General features: G+C 40.6%; 3 protein-coding genes across 10 annotated transcripts; 2 read left to right on the top strand and 1 right to left on the bottom strand.

The window, feature by feature from the left end:
* Positions 1-2,219: 2,219 nt before the first annotated feature.
* Positions 2,220-6,516, top strand: LOC103997985 (uncharacterized). Of its 5 annotated transcripts, XM_009419340.3 has the most exons (11): positions 2,220-2,491; positions 2,618-2,706; positions 3,194-3,307; positions 3,417-3,533; positions 3,695-4,168; positions 4,394-4,779; positions 4,868-4,967; positions 5,290-5,349; positions 5,462-5,545; positions 5,618-5,734; positions 6,113-6,516. In XM_009419340.3, exons 2-11 carry the CDS (start codon positions 2,647-2,649, stop codon positions 6,413-6,415), a joined length of 1,815 nt encoding a protein of 604 aa, XP_009417615.2. In that variant the 5' UTR covers positions 2,220-2,491; positions 2,618-2,646; the 3' UTR covers positions 6,416-6,516. The 5 variants fall into 5 exon arrangements, with proteins under 5 accessions (XP_009417615.2, XP_065022597.1, XP_065022594.1 ...); XM_065166525.1 differs by lacking the exon at positions 2,618-2,706 and having other exon boundaries at positions 2,354-2,491; XM_065166522.1 differs by lacking the exon at positions 2,220-2,491 and having other exon boundaries at positions 2,499-2,706.
* A 3,979-nt stretch (positions 6,517-10,495) lies between these two features.
* On the top strand, positions 10,496-11,315 carry LOC135649408 (protein MIZU-KUSSEI 1-like). The gene has a single exon (XM_065167721.1). It carries the CDS (start codon positions 10,570-10,572, stop codon positions 11,236-11,238), a length of 669 nt encoding a protein of 222 aa, XP_065023793.1. The 5' UTR covers positions 10,496-10,569; the 3' UTR covers positions 11,239-11,315.
* A 3,174-nt stretch (positions 11,316-14,489) lies between these two features.
* LOC135650236 (MADS-box protein SVP-like) lies at positions 14,490-20,824 on the bottom strand. 4 transcript variants are annotated; one of them, XM_065169498.1, is made up of 9 exons: positions 20,548-20,824; positions 20,205-20,413; positions 17,269-17,347; positions 15,675-15,733; positions 15,498-15,597; positions 15,361-15,402; positions 15,243-15,284; positions 15,007-15,161; positions 14,490-14,805 (listed from the first exon to the last, which is right to left on the bottom strand). In XM_065169498.1, the coding sequence occupies exons 2-9, from the start codon at positions 20,384-20,386 to the stop codon at positions 14,790-14,792; spliced, it is 675 nt and encodes a 224-aa protein (XP_065025570.1). In that variant the 5' UTR covers positions 20,387-20,413; positions 20,548-20,824; the 3' UTR covers positions 14,490-14,789. The 4 variants fall into 4 exon arrangements, with proteins under 4 accessions (XP_065025570.1, XP_065025569.1, XP_065025567.1 ...); XM_065169497.1 differs by having other exon boundaries at positions 20,640-20,823; XM_065169495.1 differs by having other exon boundaries at positions 14,570-14,805; positions 15,007-15,169; positions 20,640-20,780.
* Positions 20,825-21,651: the final 827 nt, after the last annotated feature.

The raw sequence follows: 21,651 nt of genomic DNA, 5'->3' as shown, positions 1-21,651 counted from the left end.
CCTTCTCAGGCCATATGGCATTATTGATCTCATCATGCAGCAAGTAAAGATGTATGATTGAATCATTAATGAGAGAATCCTAACCAAGATTACCACTTTTGATCATCCTTACAACATCCTGTGTCTCATGCAGATGCTCCCCTAGTGATTAGTGTCTTCCACCTTCCTATGGTTCAGCAGTCAAATGACTCTCCATTTCATGTCTGAAACTGTTGCAGAACACTGACATTTGTGTAAACCAATGGCATCCACCACAGTTCAATCACATGCCCGTGTATTTAGACCATTACATCCTTCTCTCTGTCAAGATCTCAACATCACTAGCCACACATGATGAATGCCAATCCCTAGAACAAGTATCTTTTGTCATGAGAGGAGGTGACAAGGTACAATCTGATTGCATACGTTGTCATAAAATCCTGTTCAAACTTCAAGACTGCTAGCTAAAGAAAGGCTTTTACAAGAGCCGAGTTCGCAGCACCTTCGATGTCTCCTTGCTTCTTGTAGTGCATATTGCTTCTTTAGCTCTGATGAAGACCATGATTTGGATAAATACCATGTTCTAAGAATCATTGCAAGGTTATGACAGAGAACACCGAAGAAGGTCTTTTCCACTGCACTCTGTCTTCATTTACAGGATGAACAAAAGGGAAAATACAAGTGTTTCTTCAAGTTTTCAAATAAAACTTCTTTGTTTGTCATTTACTGCAGATTTTTCTCCTCAAAACTTAGCAAGTCAGCCATAAATCCTATCTTGAACCATGACCAAACATATCATCCAAGCTTTATTACAAGGACCAAGGAAAAATACAAGTGCTTTGTATTAAATTTCAGACAAAGTATGATGTTAATCAGCCTATCAGGATCAATTTGGTGGTCCATCCATATTGCTGGGGACATCTTGACAGGTGGTGTTGGACCAGCTCAAAAGCATGGGATTCTGCAAGCTTGGATATCTGATTACAAGTCTGTCTTTGTAATATCAGAATGAGACAGCAGATACCAATTCAAGTTGGAATACACAACTGGATTATCTGCACCAGGGAAGATTATAAGTAGTAGTCCTTTCTGTGCCTGTCTATTGGTGCACAATGTTTGTGGTAGCTCCAAATAAAGGCAATCTGAAGGTGACAGAAGTTTAACTTGGTAGTCATAGAAAGGATTGGAAGCTTTAGTAATCTACTGATAGTAGCTGAATGGCTTTGTTTTACATGGCAGCAAACCATGTGTTAATGTTCTATATACATGTAATATGGTTTACCTGCCAAATTAACCTGTGTTGCAGGTGAACAGAGCCAACCTGACAAGGTCTTCACTTTTCCTGCACTTGTCCATCCACTGGCATCACACTCAGCAACAAAACAAGGGTTGTAGTTATGACTGCCCAAACTACAATAAATCTCTCTTGGCAACAAGTAGGCAGAATTTAGCTTAAGCTCCAAGATCTTTTGCCTTGTGATTTGTAAATGATCAACATGGCAGGTTATTGCACCTTTTGCAGAGCTTGTGGATGGCATGTGGATGCAATCAAACTGCTTAGGCCATGTTGAGACATGTTTTGGAAGAGAACAAGCACAGTTCCTGTCTGATCTGACGAGGGTTTATAAAAGGATCGTATCTATCAATGTAGACATGAATCAGAAAGAGTTGAGCAGAGGAGGAGTTTTGTCACGAGAGAAGGCCGAGAATAAAAATCATGTGTCAACTACATGTGTTTATCAGCTGTGATTCTTCTACTGATTTGGTGGCAGAAGAATTATGAGTCTGCACTGTTAAAGGTCAGCACTCGAAGTAAGTCTTCCTGCACCAATAGGAAGTTTCACTGCAGCATCTGATGCGGTCTCTCATTGTACATAAGCTTCCATCATATCTCACCATTGTTGCCATCTCTCGACTTACACCACCACCACATTACCTACGTGAAGGGTAAGGAATCCGGGTGGGACAGGTTCTTCACACCACACCCACAGAAAAGATAAAAAGGTGGGCCCCCGTGCCCAGAGCTGGAAAGTGGGATGTGGTGGGGTCACGGTTACTCGCGACGAGCCGCGTGGCAGAAGCCCACACCTTAACCTGCGCTGGCTCCACGCAGTTTCGCTAACGCGCGCTGATCGCGAGTCCCTCCAACGCCCTCTCGCCTTTCGATCCTCGACGTCCCCTGCGTCGCGGTGAGCCAAGGAATCTACCCCCGAGAGAGAGAGAGAGAGAGGGGGGGGGGGGGCAGGGCCTGACACCAGCGGCCTGTGGCCTCCCTCCCGACTCGCTCTCCAAAGCAATCTTACTTGGAGCTGAAAAGAAGACGCAGCGTAGCTCAAGTGAGTTGGTGAAAGCGAGAGCGACGCTCTTTCTGCGTCTCGTGGCTCCGATGCTTCTCGGCCCGCCCATCCATTAATGGCATCCAAAGCTGCCTCCTTGGCCGCAGGTCTCGCTATCCTCCCTCCGCTCGCATTCAACGTTCCCGCCCCCGTACGCGAATGAGATCACTCCTCAGGTCTAAAGATTGTTTAATGCTTTTCTCCTCCGGATATACCTCCATCTGGTTTCTTGGGCTGCCGAGGCTCGCAGAGTCTGCTTTCTCGTCTCTTTACCCAGCTAGCTCTTCCTTTCATGCAAGCAGTGGGGAGGAGGAGGAGGAGTTGGAGGGCGATGAATTCCAAGGCGCGGGCGCCGTCCCTGGTCATCAAAGCTTCCCCGAAGCGCAATAAAGTAGGCTCCTTTGACGCAAATCCGAGACGGGTCTCTGTTTTATTGGGTCTTGATGCTCTTTGCCTCGGAAAAGTTAGCTTCTTTATTGCGAATTTGAGCCCAGCGCGGTTCTCTCTAGGCTAGTGAATCTTTTTCCTGAAACCGAAGTTTGATCCTTTTTCTTTAGCTGTTGATGCATACGGAATTGAGACGGATTGGCAATTTCGAGGTTGGCTTTTGAGAATACCTTTAAATCATTTGAACGCTATGGTTTCTTTCTCAAAGAGAGAGACTGTACTCTAGTTTCTTCTGGGAGTTTGAGGACAAATGGCGGTTTGCAATCAGAATTCGAAATGGGTTCAGTGATTTCCTTGGTAAAATTAAAGAAGAAAGCCGTATTTGAATTCTAGATGCGATCTCAGCTTGTTTCCTTTTCGAAAAGCTACTTCTTTACCATTGAGTTGTTGGGATTTGGTTGTCGTGTTCTTATGAGTTTTGCTGCGTGAAGGGAATCGACAAGGAGAAGAAGACTGAGATGCAGGGGAATGGATCGGTGGTCATAGCAAATGGACCCAACAGATGCCAATCTGGAAGAGAGAGGAAGATTGCTCTGCAGCAAGATGTATCGGTTCTTCTCTGAATACTAATCTTCGCGTTCCATACGATTAGCTTCTCTGTCCGTTTTGTTCGATTTGCTTTTATTGAATTGCTTCATCTCATCCTGTTTGCAGGTTGATAAGCTCAGAAAGAAGCTGAGGAACGAAGAGAACATCCACAGAGCCTTGGAGAGGGCTTTCACCAGACCTCTGGGTGCTCTTCCTCGTCTTCCACCATATCTGCCTTCACATGTAATTATCCTTTACCTTTTGCTTTCCTCAATCTCTCTTCTCTTTACGTATTCCAACCATCGGTAAACTTCCTTCTCAAGGCATCATAGAGCAGCAATTTCGTATCTACAGATGCCAAAAGAGGGTTAAATTGACTTCAAATTCTTTTCTTTTTCCTCAAGACACTAGAACTTTTGGCCGAAATCGCCGTTCTAGAGGAAGAGGTGGTTCGCCTCGAAGAACAGGTGGTGAATTTTCGGCAAGGCCTCTATCAGGAAGCTATCTACATCTCGTCCTGCAAGAAAACCAAGGAATTAGGATATGATGTCGACTCCCTTTCTCAAAACTCCAAAACCTTGGGGCAACGGAAGTCATATTCGAATTCAGCATATACTGAAGACTTGGCCTTCACGAAACAGCTAACCTCTTTGCAGTGGTCATCAAACACAGACCGAAATGTGCCTTCCTCTAATCAGTTTGTCGATGATAAGCTCTCCCCAAAGAAGTTGAAGTCATCTTTGGCCATTACTGAAAAGCAGCAAGGAAAAGAGAATCAAATAGGCGCTAACTGTCCTAGAAACTGGAGGCAATCTCCAGTAAGGAGAGCTTCGAAAGTAGGAACAGCTGCAAATGGAAACAAGCAGGCGGATGCACGGGTAACAGCTTTTGTCCTCTCATAGCTTAGTAAAGATTTTTTATTTTTGTGACAAATGGTAAGTGACAAAGGCCGGGATTTGAATCCAGGACTTTGCAATAAACTATCAAAGATCTTTACCAACTAAGTTAACTGACACGTTAAACTTACTAAAATTTATTCATTTATTGATGTACCTGATTTATTTTATGTGTATGGCCATCTTTGTTCTTGTTGTTGAATTCAGCCAAAGTGCAATTCCGTGGATAATGAAAGAACTGGAATAAACTTAAGGAGCACTTCCAGTGAAGCAAAATTGGACGAGTCCAATGCTCCAAATGAATCTGAGTCGAGTGGGCCGAGCAAACTATCCGAGGATATCTTGAGGTGCCTGATGAACATATTCTCACGGTTGAGTTCTCCAGGGAACACTAAAGAGCTGCTCGAGGCATCTCCTTCGGTATCAGGTTCTAGTGGGAGTTCAGAAGAAACTGATTCTCTAGACCCATATGGTATCTGTGCAGAATTTGGAATAAGGGACATTGGCCCATATAAATATTTCCGAGCAGTTGAAGCGAGCTCGAACTTTCCAAACCTTCCCATGGGTTGTTCATTTCTTACATGGAGATTAAAGTGAGATCTCTGTTCTTTACTTGATTCGCCATTCCATTATTCAAGTCTGATGACTAACATTTAGTTGCTTCTTGTCCTTAAAGTGCAGGCGTTTGCTCAGAGAGCTTGCATCAGTGGATTTATCAGGTCTCACACATCAGCAGAAGATTGCATTCTGGATTAACATTTATAATTCATGCATGATGAATGTAAGCTGTTAACTAGCATAGTTAATCTAAAAATTAGAGATCATTGGGAACTTTTCTTTCCGATAGTCTAGTCTTAGAGATCTCGGTAGTCTAAAAAATCATGATATATGCTTGCTGTCCCATTTTTGTGAAAGGTAATTATTCTGAAGCTACAAAATATATTGTGGCTTTCTTGTGGGCTGACAAAGAATGTATTGTCATTCAGCTCTAGTATGTCCTAGACTGTTTATATATATAATCATGAGAAAAGCTGAAAAACTTATAGACACCCGAAAAGCCGTCTTAAGTAATTTTTTCTATTCTATGCTACTTCTAATCTCAGGCATTTCTCGAGCAAGGCATTCCTGCTAGTCCTGAGATGATTGTTGCGCTGATGCTAAAGGTACGACGTCGGATCCTTCTTTTCACTTTTCTGGATCAAATAAGCATTGCTTAATTGGATTATGAATGCATATCTTTAATGAAGAATTCTAATGCCTTCCAACTGTTTACAGGCTATGATTAATGTGGGTGGTCACATGCTCAGTGCAATGACAATTGAACATTTCATTTTGAGGCTGCCTTACAGTTCGAAACATGTAGGATATCATTTAGTCTTTGTGAAGATTGATATTCTATTTACTGACTAATCCTTTTAAAATACCTAAAAGGTCTTCCCTAAAGGATCTAAAAGTGATGATGTAACAATGCGAGGCATATTCGGATTAGAATGGCCTGAACCCTTGGTCACATTTGCACTTTCATGTGGAAGTTGGTCATCACCGGCTGTAAGTTTCCCCAGACACACCTTGTTGTGTAAATTATGCATATATGCTCTATGGCTTTGTCACCTTTGATCGCTAGCATTAAGATCTGCAGAGTGAAGTATGTATTTATACATTAAACAGAACATGTACGTGCATCATGCTGTATTCCTGCCACAAAATAAGCAGCATTAAGTTAGGATGCTAAGATTTTCAATGACTTTTGGTAGCCCCTCTTTGCAACTGAAATTTTGGCATTTGAATTGAAGTTTAATCTTAGGGTCATAAAAGAAATTGGGAAAACTATTAAGAGCTTTCTATACTAAATCACATAATTGTGGCCCTGACAGGAGTCTGAAACAGTCTTAAAACTGATCGAGTGACTTCGCTGACAATTTTCAGGTGAGAGTATACACGGCAGCTAAAATTGAGAAAGAGTTGGAAAGAGCAAAAAGGGATTATTTGCAAGCATCCATTGGTATATCCACACCAAACAAATTAGCAATTCCTAAGCTGCTTGATTGGTACCTACGAGATTTTGCAAAAGATGTGGAGTCATTAATGGACTGGATCTGCTTACAACTCCCAAAGGAGTTGAGGACCGAAGCAACTAAATGCCTAGAAGCGGCAAGAGGAAGTCCCATTCAGCAGCCAATTCAAGTTCTTCCATATGAGTTTAGATTCAGGTACCTTTTTGCTACATAGATGACTCTCTCCACCTTACAGTACAATGTAGCTGATGAAATCCCATGGTTCAATGATTTGTTCATATCATTATTATAATAAGAACATTGAAATTTGTTAAATCTTTGTATCTTTTGATTGATCTAGTAGTGGATTGTTGTTCTGTTTTCCTGTATGCATGCCCGTATTGGGCATGCAGCTGCTGTAAAAATGGTACAGAAATATTATTGATGAGGTTCAACTATGATTAAAAAAATCAACCGAGCCGATTGTATTCAGCGGATATACTATTTTTTGTTCAGAAAAAAAGTCATTATTTCAGTTATGTGTAGATATTGGTATTAGACTAATTGCATGAAGATGGATGATATCTGTTCTTTCTGAGGAAAAATATGTACAAACTACAGCTATATCGATAAGTTGCTTCGTCTCAATACCATAACCATGATATGTTAGTACAAACAAACCCTGCATGACACTCTATAGCACGTAATGGTGGCGAATCGATGTCAGCACAAACAAACCATGATAAGTTGCTTCGACCCCTTAAGACTAGCTGTGACCCTAATGATAACCATGATTAGCCTTCATGCCAAGGCTGGAGATTAGCTTTGGAGAACACAGTGTTGGATTCATCTAAATAATCTGAAGTCTTTGAGGTTCTGTTATCTGTCATTTTTCTAAGTTTTCCTTGGAACAGTCCGGACTAAAGTGCTTTGATGTTGGAAAGATTGTGAGAGGTGCCTGACAGGCTCCTTTGGGTATCCAATGAACATTATACAGCATGGTTCCTGTTATTGTCCTCTGTGATAAGTTATTGGACTTCCAGGTTTTGTACTGATGTTCCAGACCTTTCTTGTTGACATTGAGTGCTCTCACCAATGATTGCTTTTCATTCATTCTGTAGTTATTGCTGCTTCTGAACAGTCTAATGTGGGAGACATCTATGTGAGCTAAACTCTGTTCACTGTTGAACTGATACTCCAATATCGATAACACTAGCAGATGCCATTTTTATAATATCTGCCTTTCCAAGGTTATTGTTGCTTGTTGTTGCATTAAAGTAACACTTATCCATCATGATCAAATGAAGCTGCTCACTCCATTTAATTGCCCAAATCAATTAAACCAGATGAAATTAGACTATTTAGGCTTTGCTATTTCATGTAGAAAGTATTTTCCATGTTGAACTGTGTGTGCACATGAGATCAGAAAGCAAATGATATGTGAAACAAGAAGACAATTTGCTGTCTGTCATATCTGGATGGGAAGTAGTTCACTGCATTCATTGCATCAGATAGCTTAGCCACTTTGTGTATCTGAAGCATGAGTTATACAGTCTGAAGCTAGTAAGATAAGCTACAAACAGTTCAAATGGTAGAGAGCAGTTCTGAGATACTGTAACCATGAGGATTATAGGCTAGTTTGGAATAAAACATGTCAAAAGTAAACAACTGTGTGATGGAAGTAAATGGCAAGGTTAACACCAATTGTTTCGCGAAGATCATGCATGATTCATGGTTGTCAAAAGGATTAATTGCAACATGAAGCATAGATCTCTTTCGCGGTCTGGAAAGACTGGAAAGCTTGCAGAGTTGGGTCTTTACTAATTTGCATAGGTGCAGTTTCATCAACAAGTCATAGAACATGAAGAAATAAAATGATAACAGGTCCAACACTTGGCTTGGGCACCTACTTGGCTGGAACAAACTTGAGGGATTCTGAGTTTTAATCTCATTATCCAGATTCTTATTCTTTTTTCAAGAGGGAAGTGAGACACTAATGTTACTTTTGTGACCCTTTCACTTGAGAAATGCACCATATGATGTCTATGATGAAAGTGAATATGAGATACTGGTGAGCATGTTAATCTGATGCTGGCAGAGGGCATATGAATGAGGACTGCAGCAGTATTGGTGGCATGTAACTCTTTGAGACAGCCTAACTCAAGATCTCTGGTCAAAAGAGAATACAGTGGTGCAATACTTAGAGAATGAGAACGCTTGTATTGCAAGATAAGAAACAGAGTCTGCAACTTGTAAGAGTGAGTTCCTCCTCAAAGCTCAGTTACCTGCTAAAGACCCTACTGATTACATAACTGGATGATCTTGAATCGTATGTAAGCTCGATCATATTCCAAATCACGGCCATGTTGCTGAACCAAGCTCACACTCCCGATGTCGCTGACCACTTCCATGCACAGCAACTCCCATCTGTAATATGTGCAAGTTGTGGAGAGGTCATGTGTCTTCCTTTAGCAGCTTGTCCGCCCATCGCAGCCCCACCATCCACCATGGCATATGATGCAGACAGAGTACTTCCCCAGAGCAGTCCATCTCCATGAAAATGATCATGAACAGTGCACATAAACAGATCAAAACAGTACAAGAACAACATGAGATATTGCTCTTCCTTCTTCTCTTCTTCACTGGCGATATGTTTCTTGGAAATGAGAAGTAGGTGACGAATCACAGACGCAAATGCAGGGAAGGCATCACATGGCACAGGGGCCACATCAAGACACTGCTCACTGTTGATGGAAGCCGTCGGCTCGCTTTGGAGACTCATGCTTGTCCCACGTTCGTCCTCATGAGGTCCTCCTCCATGTGGTGCTCCCATCTCAACCGTCACACATCAACAAGCATGGGGAAAAGAGACCATCTCTGTAGGCCTCCCACTGCCACACTCCAAAAGATGATTACGAAAGAGCCTCCTATGGCTACAGACCATTACAGTGTTGGATTGGAAATGATAGAGAGATCTACTTAGCCTAATGAGCAGCGCTAAACCATCCTCACGCCCAATCGCTTCAGAAGAGGTACTGTTCATCGACAATGATGAATCATGCACCTGTAGTCCAACATCTTAATCAAATGCAGACATTAGTTCATCTGACTCCGATTCATCGACACTATTTGGGTTCTCGTGTTCCCTTGTCGTCCACGAGAACAAGCATGCGACAATGTGGAAGATCTTTGGGCGTCCACTGGTGTTAGCAGATGCAATTCTTACTTGGGCTGTTGCTGCGATGAGACTAACCACATTCGATGGTCCCTATCGAACACCTCTTGAATCATCACTACAACTTTCTTCCTTCTCAGTTCATACAGTTTGACCTCAGTGTCTTTGCAGTACTTGACATAATAACTTGCGCCCAAGAAGACAACTCCACTTCGTTATGTGAAGAGAAAGGCAAAGCTACATTGAGTTGCAACAGGGATTAGGTTATGCAGTGACATTTCTCCAAACATTTTGGTCACAGCATCGAACTATCGCATGTGTTGTCCCAAACAAATTCCTTATCACGACCTGGTGATGTGGGCGACATGGCTGTGAGATGACTGACGCAAAGTGTAGCTGTACTCAATGAGAAAGAAACAAAACGACTTTGGGGCTTCCTCATCAAGCTTTATCAATGCTATTCTTCCCATGAAACCCATACGTAAAGAGGGATGCAATGAACAAGATCAGGAGAAAGAGTTCACACAAGACGTCTGTCTACCTATTCATTCTCCAACAGTACAAATCAAGTACTCTCTCTCTCTCTCTCTCTCTCAAGTATAAAGGTTACAGAAAAACAATCAAGCTGCAGTTCTTGGTGTGACCAAGCTGGATAACGAAATCATTCTTGATCATTATCTTGTCACAAAGGTTGACTTATCATTGATGTCTTTACTTTATGCTTTCCACGGATGATGAGAGAAGAATGTGTCATGGAAGATATATCTGGAGGAGGGTTCATACCCTGATGGTTAGTGAGGCTCGAAGAAGGGAAAGCATAAAGCCAGCAAAAGCCAATATAGCAGAACACAGGAGAGGACCCTTTTCCTCCTCCTTTCCTCCTCAATGGTCCAAGTGGTCCGACCTCCCACGCCTTATCGCATCTACCCTTTGCCCCTCCAATCTTTCCATCACTAACCTTGGTCACATCCAACCCAACTTGTTGCGTGCCCTCTCTTCCACTTTAACAAAAGCTAAAAGATTCCATGGACAATCAAACCAACCACCTTCCAGCCCTTCTCTCTCTCTCTCTCTCTCTCTCGCTCTCGCCTCTATATAGGTAATTAACTCGGTCCTCTGCCTTCTCATGGAGATACAATAACTTGCACCGAATAGAACTCCCCTGGCTACCATCCTCTTTAACTTGTAAACGTTGAGAGCGAGCTCTCCACCGGATGCCATCACTGACAGAGACACCAGGAGTGATGTCACTGCTCCGGCACGCCACCGAAGGCCGCCGGTCCAAAACGGGCGGCGGAGGGGTCTTCAAAATGTTCAAGCTGCTCCCCATGTTGAGCTCTGGTTGCAAGATGGTGGCGCTGTTGGGCAGGCCCAGCAAGACATTGCTGGCCGACAAGGCGATCGCGGTCACCTTCTTCGGGTACCGGCGGGGAAGGGTCAGCCTGGCCATCCAGGAGGATCCGAGGTCACCTCCCTTCTTCCTCATCGAGCTGCCCATGCTCACCAGCTCTCTCCACAAGGAGATGGCCTCCGGCTTGGTCAAGATCGCGCTGGAGAGCGAGACCCGGACCATCAAGAAGAAGCTGGTGGAGGAGTACGTGTGGGCCGTGTACTGCAACGGCCGGAAGTCGGGGTACTCGATAAGGCGGAAGCAGGTGTCCGACGAGGAGCGGCACGTAATGCAGCTGCTGAGGGGGGTGTCGATGGGCGCCGGCGTCCTGCCCTGCCTCTCCGAGAAGGACGCGGCCGACGGGGAGTTGACGTACATGAGGGCGCGGTTCGAGAGGGTGGTCGGATCCAAGGACTCGGAGTCGCTGTACATGATCAACCCTGATGGATCCGGCGGGGCTGAGCTGAGCATCTTCCTCGTGAGGTTGAAGTGAAGAGAGAGCTCGTCTCGGCTTTGTGTGCTTCTGTATATATTCCCTTCTCACTCCTAATCTTCCATCTTTTTGCTCGATTGGGTTGTCTCTGTGATAACAAATCAAACATAAACCTCGAATAACTTGTGATTTAAATGGTGGAATACCTCAGAGAATCACGTTTGAGTCCATTGCGACCTTCATAATTGGATGGAACTGCAAACCCCTCCATCCACCACTTCAATACCATGCCTACTACTTCTCTTGTGCAGTGATCAACACGAAACATTGGAGTTACTACTCCCTTTTCTCCCTTAATCTTCTCTTCCATCTTGCACCCATTAATTGACTATATCTTGACTGGCTTCAAAAACCAAAAAAAAGAAATGCTATACATTAAGCAAGAGAGAGAGAGAGAGAGAGAGAGAGAGAGAGAGAGAGAGAGAGAGAGATTTATCTCCAATTCTTGCAACCATCAAATAAACAGAACATATGTAGCTAAATGTTGACTTTAGAGAGAGTGGGATCATGTCAACCATTGGTTTATAAATCATCCAATATCTCCACCTTTTAGGATATATCATGATATTGTAATTGGCATCTACCAACTCAGGGCTACGATTACTGATTATATCACCTTTTTTTTAATAAATAAAAATCTAATTTTGTCTATCAAAATCATTTTGTGTTGATAAAGTCCACTTTTAGTGCTGAAACATACCTTAATACACACATTCGTATGTGATTGATTGTGTGGTATTTATTGTTGGCATTAAAATATGTTCAAAACAAAAGCACAGATTTGTACGTCAACAACAAAGTTGATAAGATGGCTTGGAATGACTAATGATTGTAAATATTAAAAAGGTTTGAAAAGCCATTACCAGTCAAAAGGTTTATTATTTGTTATGAGAAAATCTTGACAAGAAACTTTATGGCAAATCTAACCATGCTTCATAGTACAAGACTATTCTTAAATTTCATTTCTTTTTTTCCATGGAATGAAAGTAGGTTGTTTTATTTTATTATTTAAGGTAAAATATATATATTGCAAAAAGTTCAAACAAGTCACTTGACATGCTAATCTTCTTGGACCCAAAATAATATAAGGTGGTTTTTACATATTTTTCACCATCATATTATCCCTTTAAAAATTTAGATTTTGTAAATATATATCCCTTCAAATATTTGAATATCTCATATATGTTACTCTCATTAACATCCATCTAACAAACTCAAGTTAATTAATTGAATTTAATAAAAAATTTACATATCTAAAATATCTTTTATTATGTTCATAAATTATTTAATCTCTTATATTTTCTAATAATTTTGAAAGGCATATCAATATCAACTTAAGACTCAAAATCATTTTATAAGTATTTATATGTATGTATGTATGTATGTATGCATATACGTATATAACTTAAATTTAGAATAGAAAACACAAAAATTATTGACTTTTTGAGATATACACATATACATATAGATTATGTAATTTTGCACAAAAAATTTCTATAGAATTCTGTTTGGCTTATTCAGTTTTTTCTGTTCATTTTTAGTTTTTTTTCCATTAAAATACTGCATCAAACATTATCTTTTGACTGTTCATATAAAACACAAACATGTCTTGTTGTGGACATCTTTACCTCCTTCATCTCCATATCCACTCAACATTTCATGATAGGCATTTGGAGGCTTCACATCCGCTGCTACTATTCACAAAAGATATGATCACCTAACTTCACAAGAGCATTAAATTGCCACCATGCTGATCTAGAAGAAGGCCCTCTCCATCAATCAGCATCGAGCATGGCTTTCATACAGCTCATTCTATCCTCATCTGTACTTTGGGAGTGCATGAACATGGTTTCGGAGGCACAGTTGAGCTGCAAAAAGCTGGTGACCTAAAGGAGCTCCCATGAGAGCTTATGGTGGTGTCTGCTTGGGGCCACAGTTTTGACTCAGTGATAAAGGAAGAAGATAACCCATTACACATTCAATCATGGAGGTCTTGCAGTTGCATGCTCGTGTAATATATACGTTCACAGATAAATATACTTTGCATGGTTATTCTTAATGTTGTCTTGGTGAGTATTGATTGTACTTGGAAGATGGCTGAGTAAATGATACACAAATGACACTGTACATATTTGTATATTTCTGTGTATATTTATGTATAGTATTTATTACATACATAAATGATACACACATTTTATATTATATCTACATCAATGATAACAGGTAGGGTGTCGAGAATTATTAAAAATAGCTACATACTTTCTAGATTTCATATGTTCATTCAAGTTTTAACCCAATTTTAATTTAAGATTAAATTAAAATATTAAATCGTCCCCTTTAGCCTCATCCATATGGTTCCATTAAATCCAATCAAAATAAATCTTGATAGGTAGCAAAATCCAATGGCAGGCGACACCGGAATGGGGTTTGTGACATCAAAATCCAATGGTAAGCGACATCCAAATGGTGTTCATTTTGCTTAGTTAAGTTGACAATGATGAGAGATCATGTGAGGCTTGCAACTCCTGTGTGCCTCAGACAAATCCAAATACATGCTAGTTGTAATAAAAAAGCAAAATAATCTAATCGTGATATAGAGAAGAAGGATACATTCAACCTTTATATGACATGGGATATTTCATATATATTTCAAGTAATATTGCAGTATGAGAAGAAGGTCTAATTAGATGCATCTATATTTTTTTAGTATGTGTTTTATTTTGCTGTTAATGGACTTGCAGCCCAATTAGAAGCAAAAAAAGCATCTTCTGTAGTATGAGAGATTTCCAGTGACTCGTAAAATAGGATTCATAGGAAGTTAGCTGCGGTCGTCAGAGGCCCATGAATACTGACCAATGAGAAGGCTTCCTTCGGTGTACGATGGCTCGGCTGATACAGGTGAGCACACAGAAAAGACTACACATAAAAGACCGGAGCTGCCATGGAGAGACCGACTCGACCGTGAAATCTTGCAGGGGTGACTTTAACTCGGGCCCGTGACAGACTACGCCAGCCCTGATGAGTTTCAGGGAAATGGTCCTACTCGATTGCAGAACATAGTCATCGAGTGTTCTCGGAACTAAACATTTGATGCATCAGAACAGTGTCGGGATGATCAAAGGCAAAGTTCTCTAGTTTCTCTGCTATTTGTGTTGCAGGAGATACGAGGGTTGTAGCTTCATTCATGGCCACAGCATCTCAAGGCACTGTGGAAGCCAACTTCGTATCCACAGAGACATGTCGGGGAATCATTCCTTAAACCTCCAAATCATTGGCCATATAGCAATAATATGTATCATCCTTCAAGTCCCAAGGTGGTGGCAGACAGTAGTAGCAGAAAGAACAATGTTCACTGGTTCACATACCACACATGCTGGTTCATAAGCATCTAAACTATTACATACTGCAATCCTCTTACTACAACTGGACCAGCTTCATACATAATATACCTGCATTACTTTACAATTAAGATTCCACAGCTGGTGATGGCTACAAGTTTTCTCCTCAGCTGCATAGCCTCCTCTTCCAACACTAGCTGTTCATGGTTTCATCTAGCAGTAAGGTAGCCTGTGCCAGAAGAAGCAACGGGCTTGTCACAAGAGAAGTACCATGAAAAATTTTGTGCAGGTTGATCTCTTCATGATTGGCAGAAGAGATGTGATGGCATACGTTGACTTCATCAACATATGATCTCTTCGTGAAGAGAAGTAACATGGTTTCATCTAATGTTTGATTGCAGGATAGCATATGTTGACTTCATTAACATACCCGAGTTTGAGAGATGTGACAGAACTGTCATCACATTCCTGAGGCCCTCCTGGGTGTAGAGCATTGGTGACGGATTCAGAGGATTGTCCATCTTCGTTGACAACATTCTCTTTCTCAGCCATGATGTGCTTCCCCAGGTTGGGCATCTCCATCGCCTGCATCCCTTAAAATCTTCACTCATTCAGTGTGGTTGAGAGAGGAAAAAGAACCTACAAGCTTGGTGGTCATGGACTTACACGTTGTCTTAGCCTCACATTTTCTTCAGCCAGCTGCAATGCCTGTGCACCAAAGAAATGGCCAAAAGTCATCAAGAGAAGTAGATCATGAGACTTAATATTGATGCATCTCTTTTACCTTTTGTTGAAGAGTACTAATCTGTTGCATGATCTGTGTACCCTGAGAAGGATCAACATCAAGCACGGTTGGGTTTTAGATGTTCTTACATGCCAAAATGATAGAAATGGATCTATCATCATCATCACAAGGTTTACCTTTCTGTCGACCACACGATCTAATCCTGTTTCAAGGGTTTTCTCCAGCTGCTGAAGCTCCTCCAGTGTCAGACTTTCAAGTGCCTCCCCTCTCATCTGCCTATATGGGCATAGCACATTTAAGGATAGAACATGATTGAACATTTGACATCTCATACATCAGATGTATCGGCAGACCTTAGTTGGAGGCTTGCTTCTGCAACTTGTTTCTTTAGACTTACATGCTTGTTGTCCAACTGAAGAAGGGCAGGAAACATACTCATGTTAATTGGAAGTACCACAAGTAAATCAATGTAATAAACAATAATAATACTTGTGTGAAGTCTTAAGGCAGCAACAGTAGTGTCCAACTCCAGGAATACTCATTTTCATCATTGGATTATATATATAACATGGACATCGAAGACAATGCAATAGAACAGATTGGAATAAGCGCCAAATGCATATATTATTGGCTAGAGACTCGATTAAGATACTAATATATGACATGGAAATAAGTGGAGTGTCCCATTTCATCCAGAAACAGCTGAAGTTTCAAGTACTATTTCCAACTCATTGGCAGTGTAGGGTTCTTCATGAAAAATATATGAAGAGCATTAAGCAAGGATCAGACAAGCCTTGCTTTTATTGTCTCCAGTTCTCAATAATTTAGGGGCTAAGCCCAATGCAATGTTCTTCTCAAGCAGAGACCATGGTCTTCTAAACCCAGCAACTAACATTAGGTCCTAGTGCAAGAGCTACTTACATAGATAGGTAAAAGATGTAGAAGATTCATCCAAGAGGAGTCTGAAGGGAGTAGTTCAAAAAGTTCTTTGGCATTTAGTATAATTCAATTCATTTATTTGCCAACAACAGCATTACTAGGTACAAATTTCATAGAAATAAATTTTAGGCAGTTGATCACTCTTCTGCTGTACCAAAGTAAACAAAAAATAAAAAAATTGTATTCGACTGTCTGGTTTCTTTCATCAGTTTAATCTACTTCTAGAAAGAACCACTGTGATTCTTAAGAAATTACTATGTTATTCGGTCAAATACTTATTTTTAGAAGGCAATCAATAATGGTTAACTACTGTGATTTTTAAGAAGTCACTACTTCTTGCAATTTGGTATTTTTTATTGAGACGATGATGATTAAATTTTCATAATTGTAGAACAACCTATGCCAAAAAAAGATTGGTGAATGGCAAAAGGCAGCAATCTGACTTGTCTTTGTTACTCATTGTTTAAATGATAAAACCGGATAATGAAAGAATAAATTCCAAAGATTCAGTTGACTGCCTAAATTCCTGTGAGCATTTAGCTCTACCAAAGACAACCCTATATGGTGTATCTTTTCCGAATAAGACATAGATGTTGCTTCTTTTACAGACCTTTTTTCTTTCATGTTACAACATTTCAGAAACTCCCAACTGTATCTTGCATCACCGCATGCACCTGAGTCCTTGTGATTCCACGTGTAAACTACATTATAATCATGCATGTAGAACTCCCTTGGTAACACTCTAGAAAAACCCTCACTTCACCTTTTATACATCTTATGATTCTTCCTCTGCTGGAAAAAAAAGAACAATCTCCTACTCATTTCACTTATGAACTACCATTACTTTCCAACTTTAAGGCAGTCTTGCCTGAACATAAATGTTTAATGGATGGTTGCCATTTGTTTAATGATGCATAACTGAAACAACTTTCAAGAACATTGCTTTTTTCTTTCTTCTTAGGAGTTTGATATAAGCTCTAATGAAAAGGAATCAAACTACATACTTACATTTAAGTCGAGGGAGAGCTGATCTTGTTTCTCTAGATTCTTGGAGTGTGTGCTATGCTTGTCAAGGATCTTCTTCATGCTTCAAAACAAACAAGAAATAGTATTTGTTGGAACAAAATCTGTTAATTCTTGAAAATTTAGATCTTGTTCATGGGGATATAACTTCTTTATATAACAGGCAGTTGACAATAATTCTTTGACAACAAGCAATGTGACAAATTCGATTGATCGACTGTCATAAATATATTCAGAGAATTTTCTCTTATAAAATGTCTTCCAAACAATAAACCTTTCAGCAATGAAGGAAGTCAATATGCAGGTCAGAAGTTGTGGTCATTTATTGTTCAGTAATCTTGTTGTTTCGTAAAATCCGTTCTCTAAGAAATAACTGATATTAGGATATCTGATAAACAAAAAAGCATCAAGTCACATTTTCATTGAAAGATAGATGAACTGCAGTATGTTGACTATGCCTTGGCAACCATCTGGAATACATTAGTAGCATTCTAGGTTAATGTTAACAATTTGTTCAACCGACTTACATCCTTGCGCTTTGTTAGCCTTTGAATTTGGAACAATCTAAATTTTTATAAATCGGTTGCAAAAGATGTACATTGGAGTGCCAGTGCAGGCCATCGGTGTAACATTAGGTTATATATTGATATAGTATGTGAGCTTTGTTACTTGAAGTGCACACTGTGAACGCAAGAGGGAAAAACAAAATCTCAAAACAAGGCATTTGGTGGTATAAAGAAGAGGACAGACCACAACATTTGGTTCAGCGTAATCAAGAATCTACAATAGATTCTTCAAAGAGTAAGGAATGAGATTAGAAAGGCAAAGAAAAGGGAAAATAAAACAGCAGATAACAGTGAGCAATTCTTGATGATAGCTATTCCAGCTGTAGTGTCAATTTCATTGCTTAAAATCCAGGTCAAGGTGCAAAAGAAGATAGGATTCTCGAGCATTTGTAGCTGTATCACAGCTTACCATGTTTATCATTGTACAAGGAGGATTTTGATCATAAGACCATACAATTAGAGCTAGATGTATTTTTGTTTACGGATGAGATGCTAGTAACCATGTCAAACTATAACTTAAGGATGATGATGGTGACTAAATTCTTCTATTTGGAATATGCAAGCTATAGCCTAGTTTTCAAAATCTCCCAAATCATTCTATCAATTCATCGTGCGGTAGAGTTTACAGTTACCAAGCAAAGAACACCTTGACATCATTTTTTATTTTTCTTTGAATGGTATGCATGAGGCCTAAGTCATACCTGTAATATACCAAACATATACACAACATTGGATGGAATGGCATGTTGTCATGTTTAAACAGATCATGAAAGTTTGAAAGACCATGTGGATTTCTTTATGTTTGTATGTCAGCCTAAAGGTCTTAACACAGCTAATTCCAGGTTACCAGCTATTACAGTGTGTTCTTAATTCTTCCTTGTTCTCCATAGTACACACCCATTTCAGCCAACTATACTCATAAGCAGGTCTGTGGGTGATATTAGGGCTGAAGCATGCAAGTGGATATAGTTTGCTTTGAATACTTGCTAGTTTGATGCCAAACAAGAAATTAAGATATCGGTAGGAGCGTTGGATGCATTGTAGAGAAGTATGTAAATGGTAGGATTGAAGAATAAGTTCTTTAGGTTTGGATGTATGTATGGATGAGAACGAAGAAATATCTCTTGTCGCTATCGAACCTAATGATGAATTTAGTTGTGCACAAAGGTATATATGTTCTAAATGGATTCAAGTAACTTTCACAAACTAATAGTTAAACACTTAGTTCCGAAGAGCATAGACAAATCATAGTAGACGAATAGTAGATTACATTGTTGAGATTTTAATTACATGAATATTAGTCAAACTAGTCAAAACTATCGTTTATTATTAGTCAATACCTATATACGAGTCCTATTTTCTTTCCAACTCTTAGAAATATGAGACTATGTTTACTCCTATTTCAATCTTTATGTCACTCATGAATCTTTTCCGAGATCACTGATACTACTCATTGGCACCTCTTTGGAGGACTTTGACAAGCGTGCTAACTTCGATGAGAGTTGGGTCTCGAACTATGGTTTGCTTGGACTTGTGTTGCTATGCAGGAGTTGTATGCTACCGTAAAATAAATTACAGTCAACAGCAGTTGTGAATCCTAAACACTAAATATATCACAACCTACCCTCAACAACATACGATTAACTAGCATCAAATATGTAGCATTTGGATTCTATCATCATCGGAAACATAAACAAGCAAGGACTAGAAACCAGTAAATTGCTAGCTTCAGCAAACTAGTGATGGAAAGCAATATATCATACCATATTTTGCTTCAGAAAAAAGAAAAGAAAAACACTCCATACTCAGAAATGCATGGAATTCAACAAGCAAGATAAACCAAAACCATGTATGTTTCAGAGTCAGTGAAATCCAGATGACGTTCATTAACCAAGCCTTCAAATCAAAACATGCATCCACGTCGGGTAAATAGAAAACATATATAAAGAGAGAACTGTTGGTGACTCCCATTCCGATATTTTGAGTGTAGCTCAGGTTGTTTATCGGATTGTTTCAGGTTCTTATGGTTGATGGTGCAACAGTAGAACTCTGTTCTCATGGCCACTACTACTTCCGATCAAGTCCATGGAAGCTACTGGAAACCAAAGCCTCTAATCATGATATAAATCCAAAAAAATCCACCAATAATCTTTCGATTCCAAGTACACAAGCGCCTTCTTTTCAAGAAGATCTAGCAAAAAACCAAAGAAGATTTCAACTCACGCTACGAGTCAGCAATATAAATGACCTAAACACATATCCGGAGAAACTTAGTCGCCATGCTATGTTTCCTGCAAGTGTTTTCCTTGGACAAACAAAGTAGATCTCGTGTGGATGAGGTCAGGTCAGGATTACCTGGAGCTGCAGAACTCGAAGAGTTTACCGGTGGAGGAGAAGACGATGAGCGCGACGTCGGCATCGCAGAGGACCGACAGCTCGGCTGCCTTCTTGAACAGGCCCCTCCGCCGCTTCGAGAAGGTGACTTGCCTCGCCGCCGTGTTGTCTATCTTCTTTATCTGGATCTTCTCCCTCACCATCGTCTCTCCTCCCGCAGTCTTCAAGATCTGAGCACAAAGAGGGAACCAAAGCTCCGGATGACACAACTAGTGGCAACGAGATGCACGTAGACATGTAGATGGGGCGGTTTAAGTAAAAAGAAGCAGGTAAAAGAGGTCCTAGTTTCCAAATCAAGCATTACCAATCAGGAGCGTAGATGTTCTGGGGGGAAGAAAGATAAGATGAATAGATTAATGGAGATGTGGAAGTGGAGGAGAGCTATTAGGAACCTACGCAATATGAAACGATGGAAGGCAATATGATCCAAGGGCAGCCGGAGCTCAAGGAGACCCGGGATTGCTCTTCATCTGTCTGCCAACAATACTGGAGAGAGGAGGGATGGCTGCTGGTTCATGGCTGGGTGCCGGAAGAAGGGGACCCCCTTTTATGGTAAAACAGTACTCTCCCCTACCGCCCCTCACCTCTCTCTCTCTCTCTCAAGTCTCACCCAATGCAGCATCTGCTACAGATGTCAGATTTCGTGCGGTCATCCGTACGATGGAGAGTAAAAATCTTGACGAGACGGGTCCCCATTGGTCGAGTCCCGAACACACACTAGACTCTGGATGAGTGGGGTCCGCTGACTACCCAGAGCGGGTAGCGTTTGTGTGGATTTATTGCACCATGTTTGTATACACGTACGTACGAAGTATGTATACGCTACATGGCAGACACCAAAGGCGAGGAGCGCGTGGGTGGGGAGCCTTTTTGGCCACGGTCGTACTACGAGCCGGGCCCACCGCGGCTGCGGCGTCGCAGAGCCCGAGCCAGGTACTCCAACGGCCGCACGCACGACTCTTACGCGCCGCGTGTGGGGCCCCAGACCTGGCACATTCATCGCGCCTTGTCACTGTTTGTTTTGGTTGCCAAGAAATGTTTTGTCGTGCCATACTTTTTTTTTGTTTCTGAAAACAAACATTTATTATTATTTTAAGTGCAAACATTTATTATTATTAATAAAAATTATTCCTAGTGTCTCTTTGCATGCCATCTTGCAACAACCCAAGATGACATTCTTATAACAAGTGATGACATTTTTACAATAAGTGGATAAAGTGTCTGATAGAAGATAATATTTAGGAGGAAAATCCAAGCGGTATTAATAGGAAAGGAAATATGTTAATATATTGAAGCATTTTCATTTCTTCGATAAAATTTTTCACTTCTTCAATAATTATTTTTAACTTCTATTATATTCATCAGTGTTTGCAGAAAACTAAGACAACCTCTCATGATGTCTGGATAA

This window comes from Musa acuminata, chromosome BXJ3-9, assembly GCF_036884655.1.
Source record: "Musa acuminata AAA Group cultivar baxijiao chromosome BXJ3-9, Cavendish_Baxijiao_AAA, whole genome shotgun sequence".
NCBI classification, from domain to species: domain Eukaryota; kingdom Viridiplantae; phylum Streptophyta; class Magnoliopsida; order Zingiberales; family Musaceae; genus Musa; species Musa acuminata.
The sequence above is the reverse complement of the archived record's forward strand: the minus strand, read 5'-3'. Positions and strand labels throughout refer to the sequence as shown.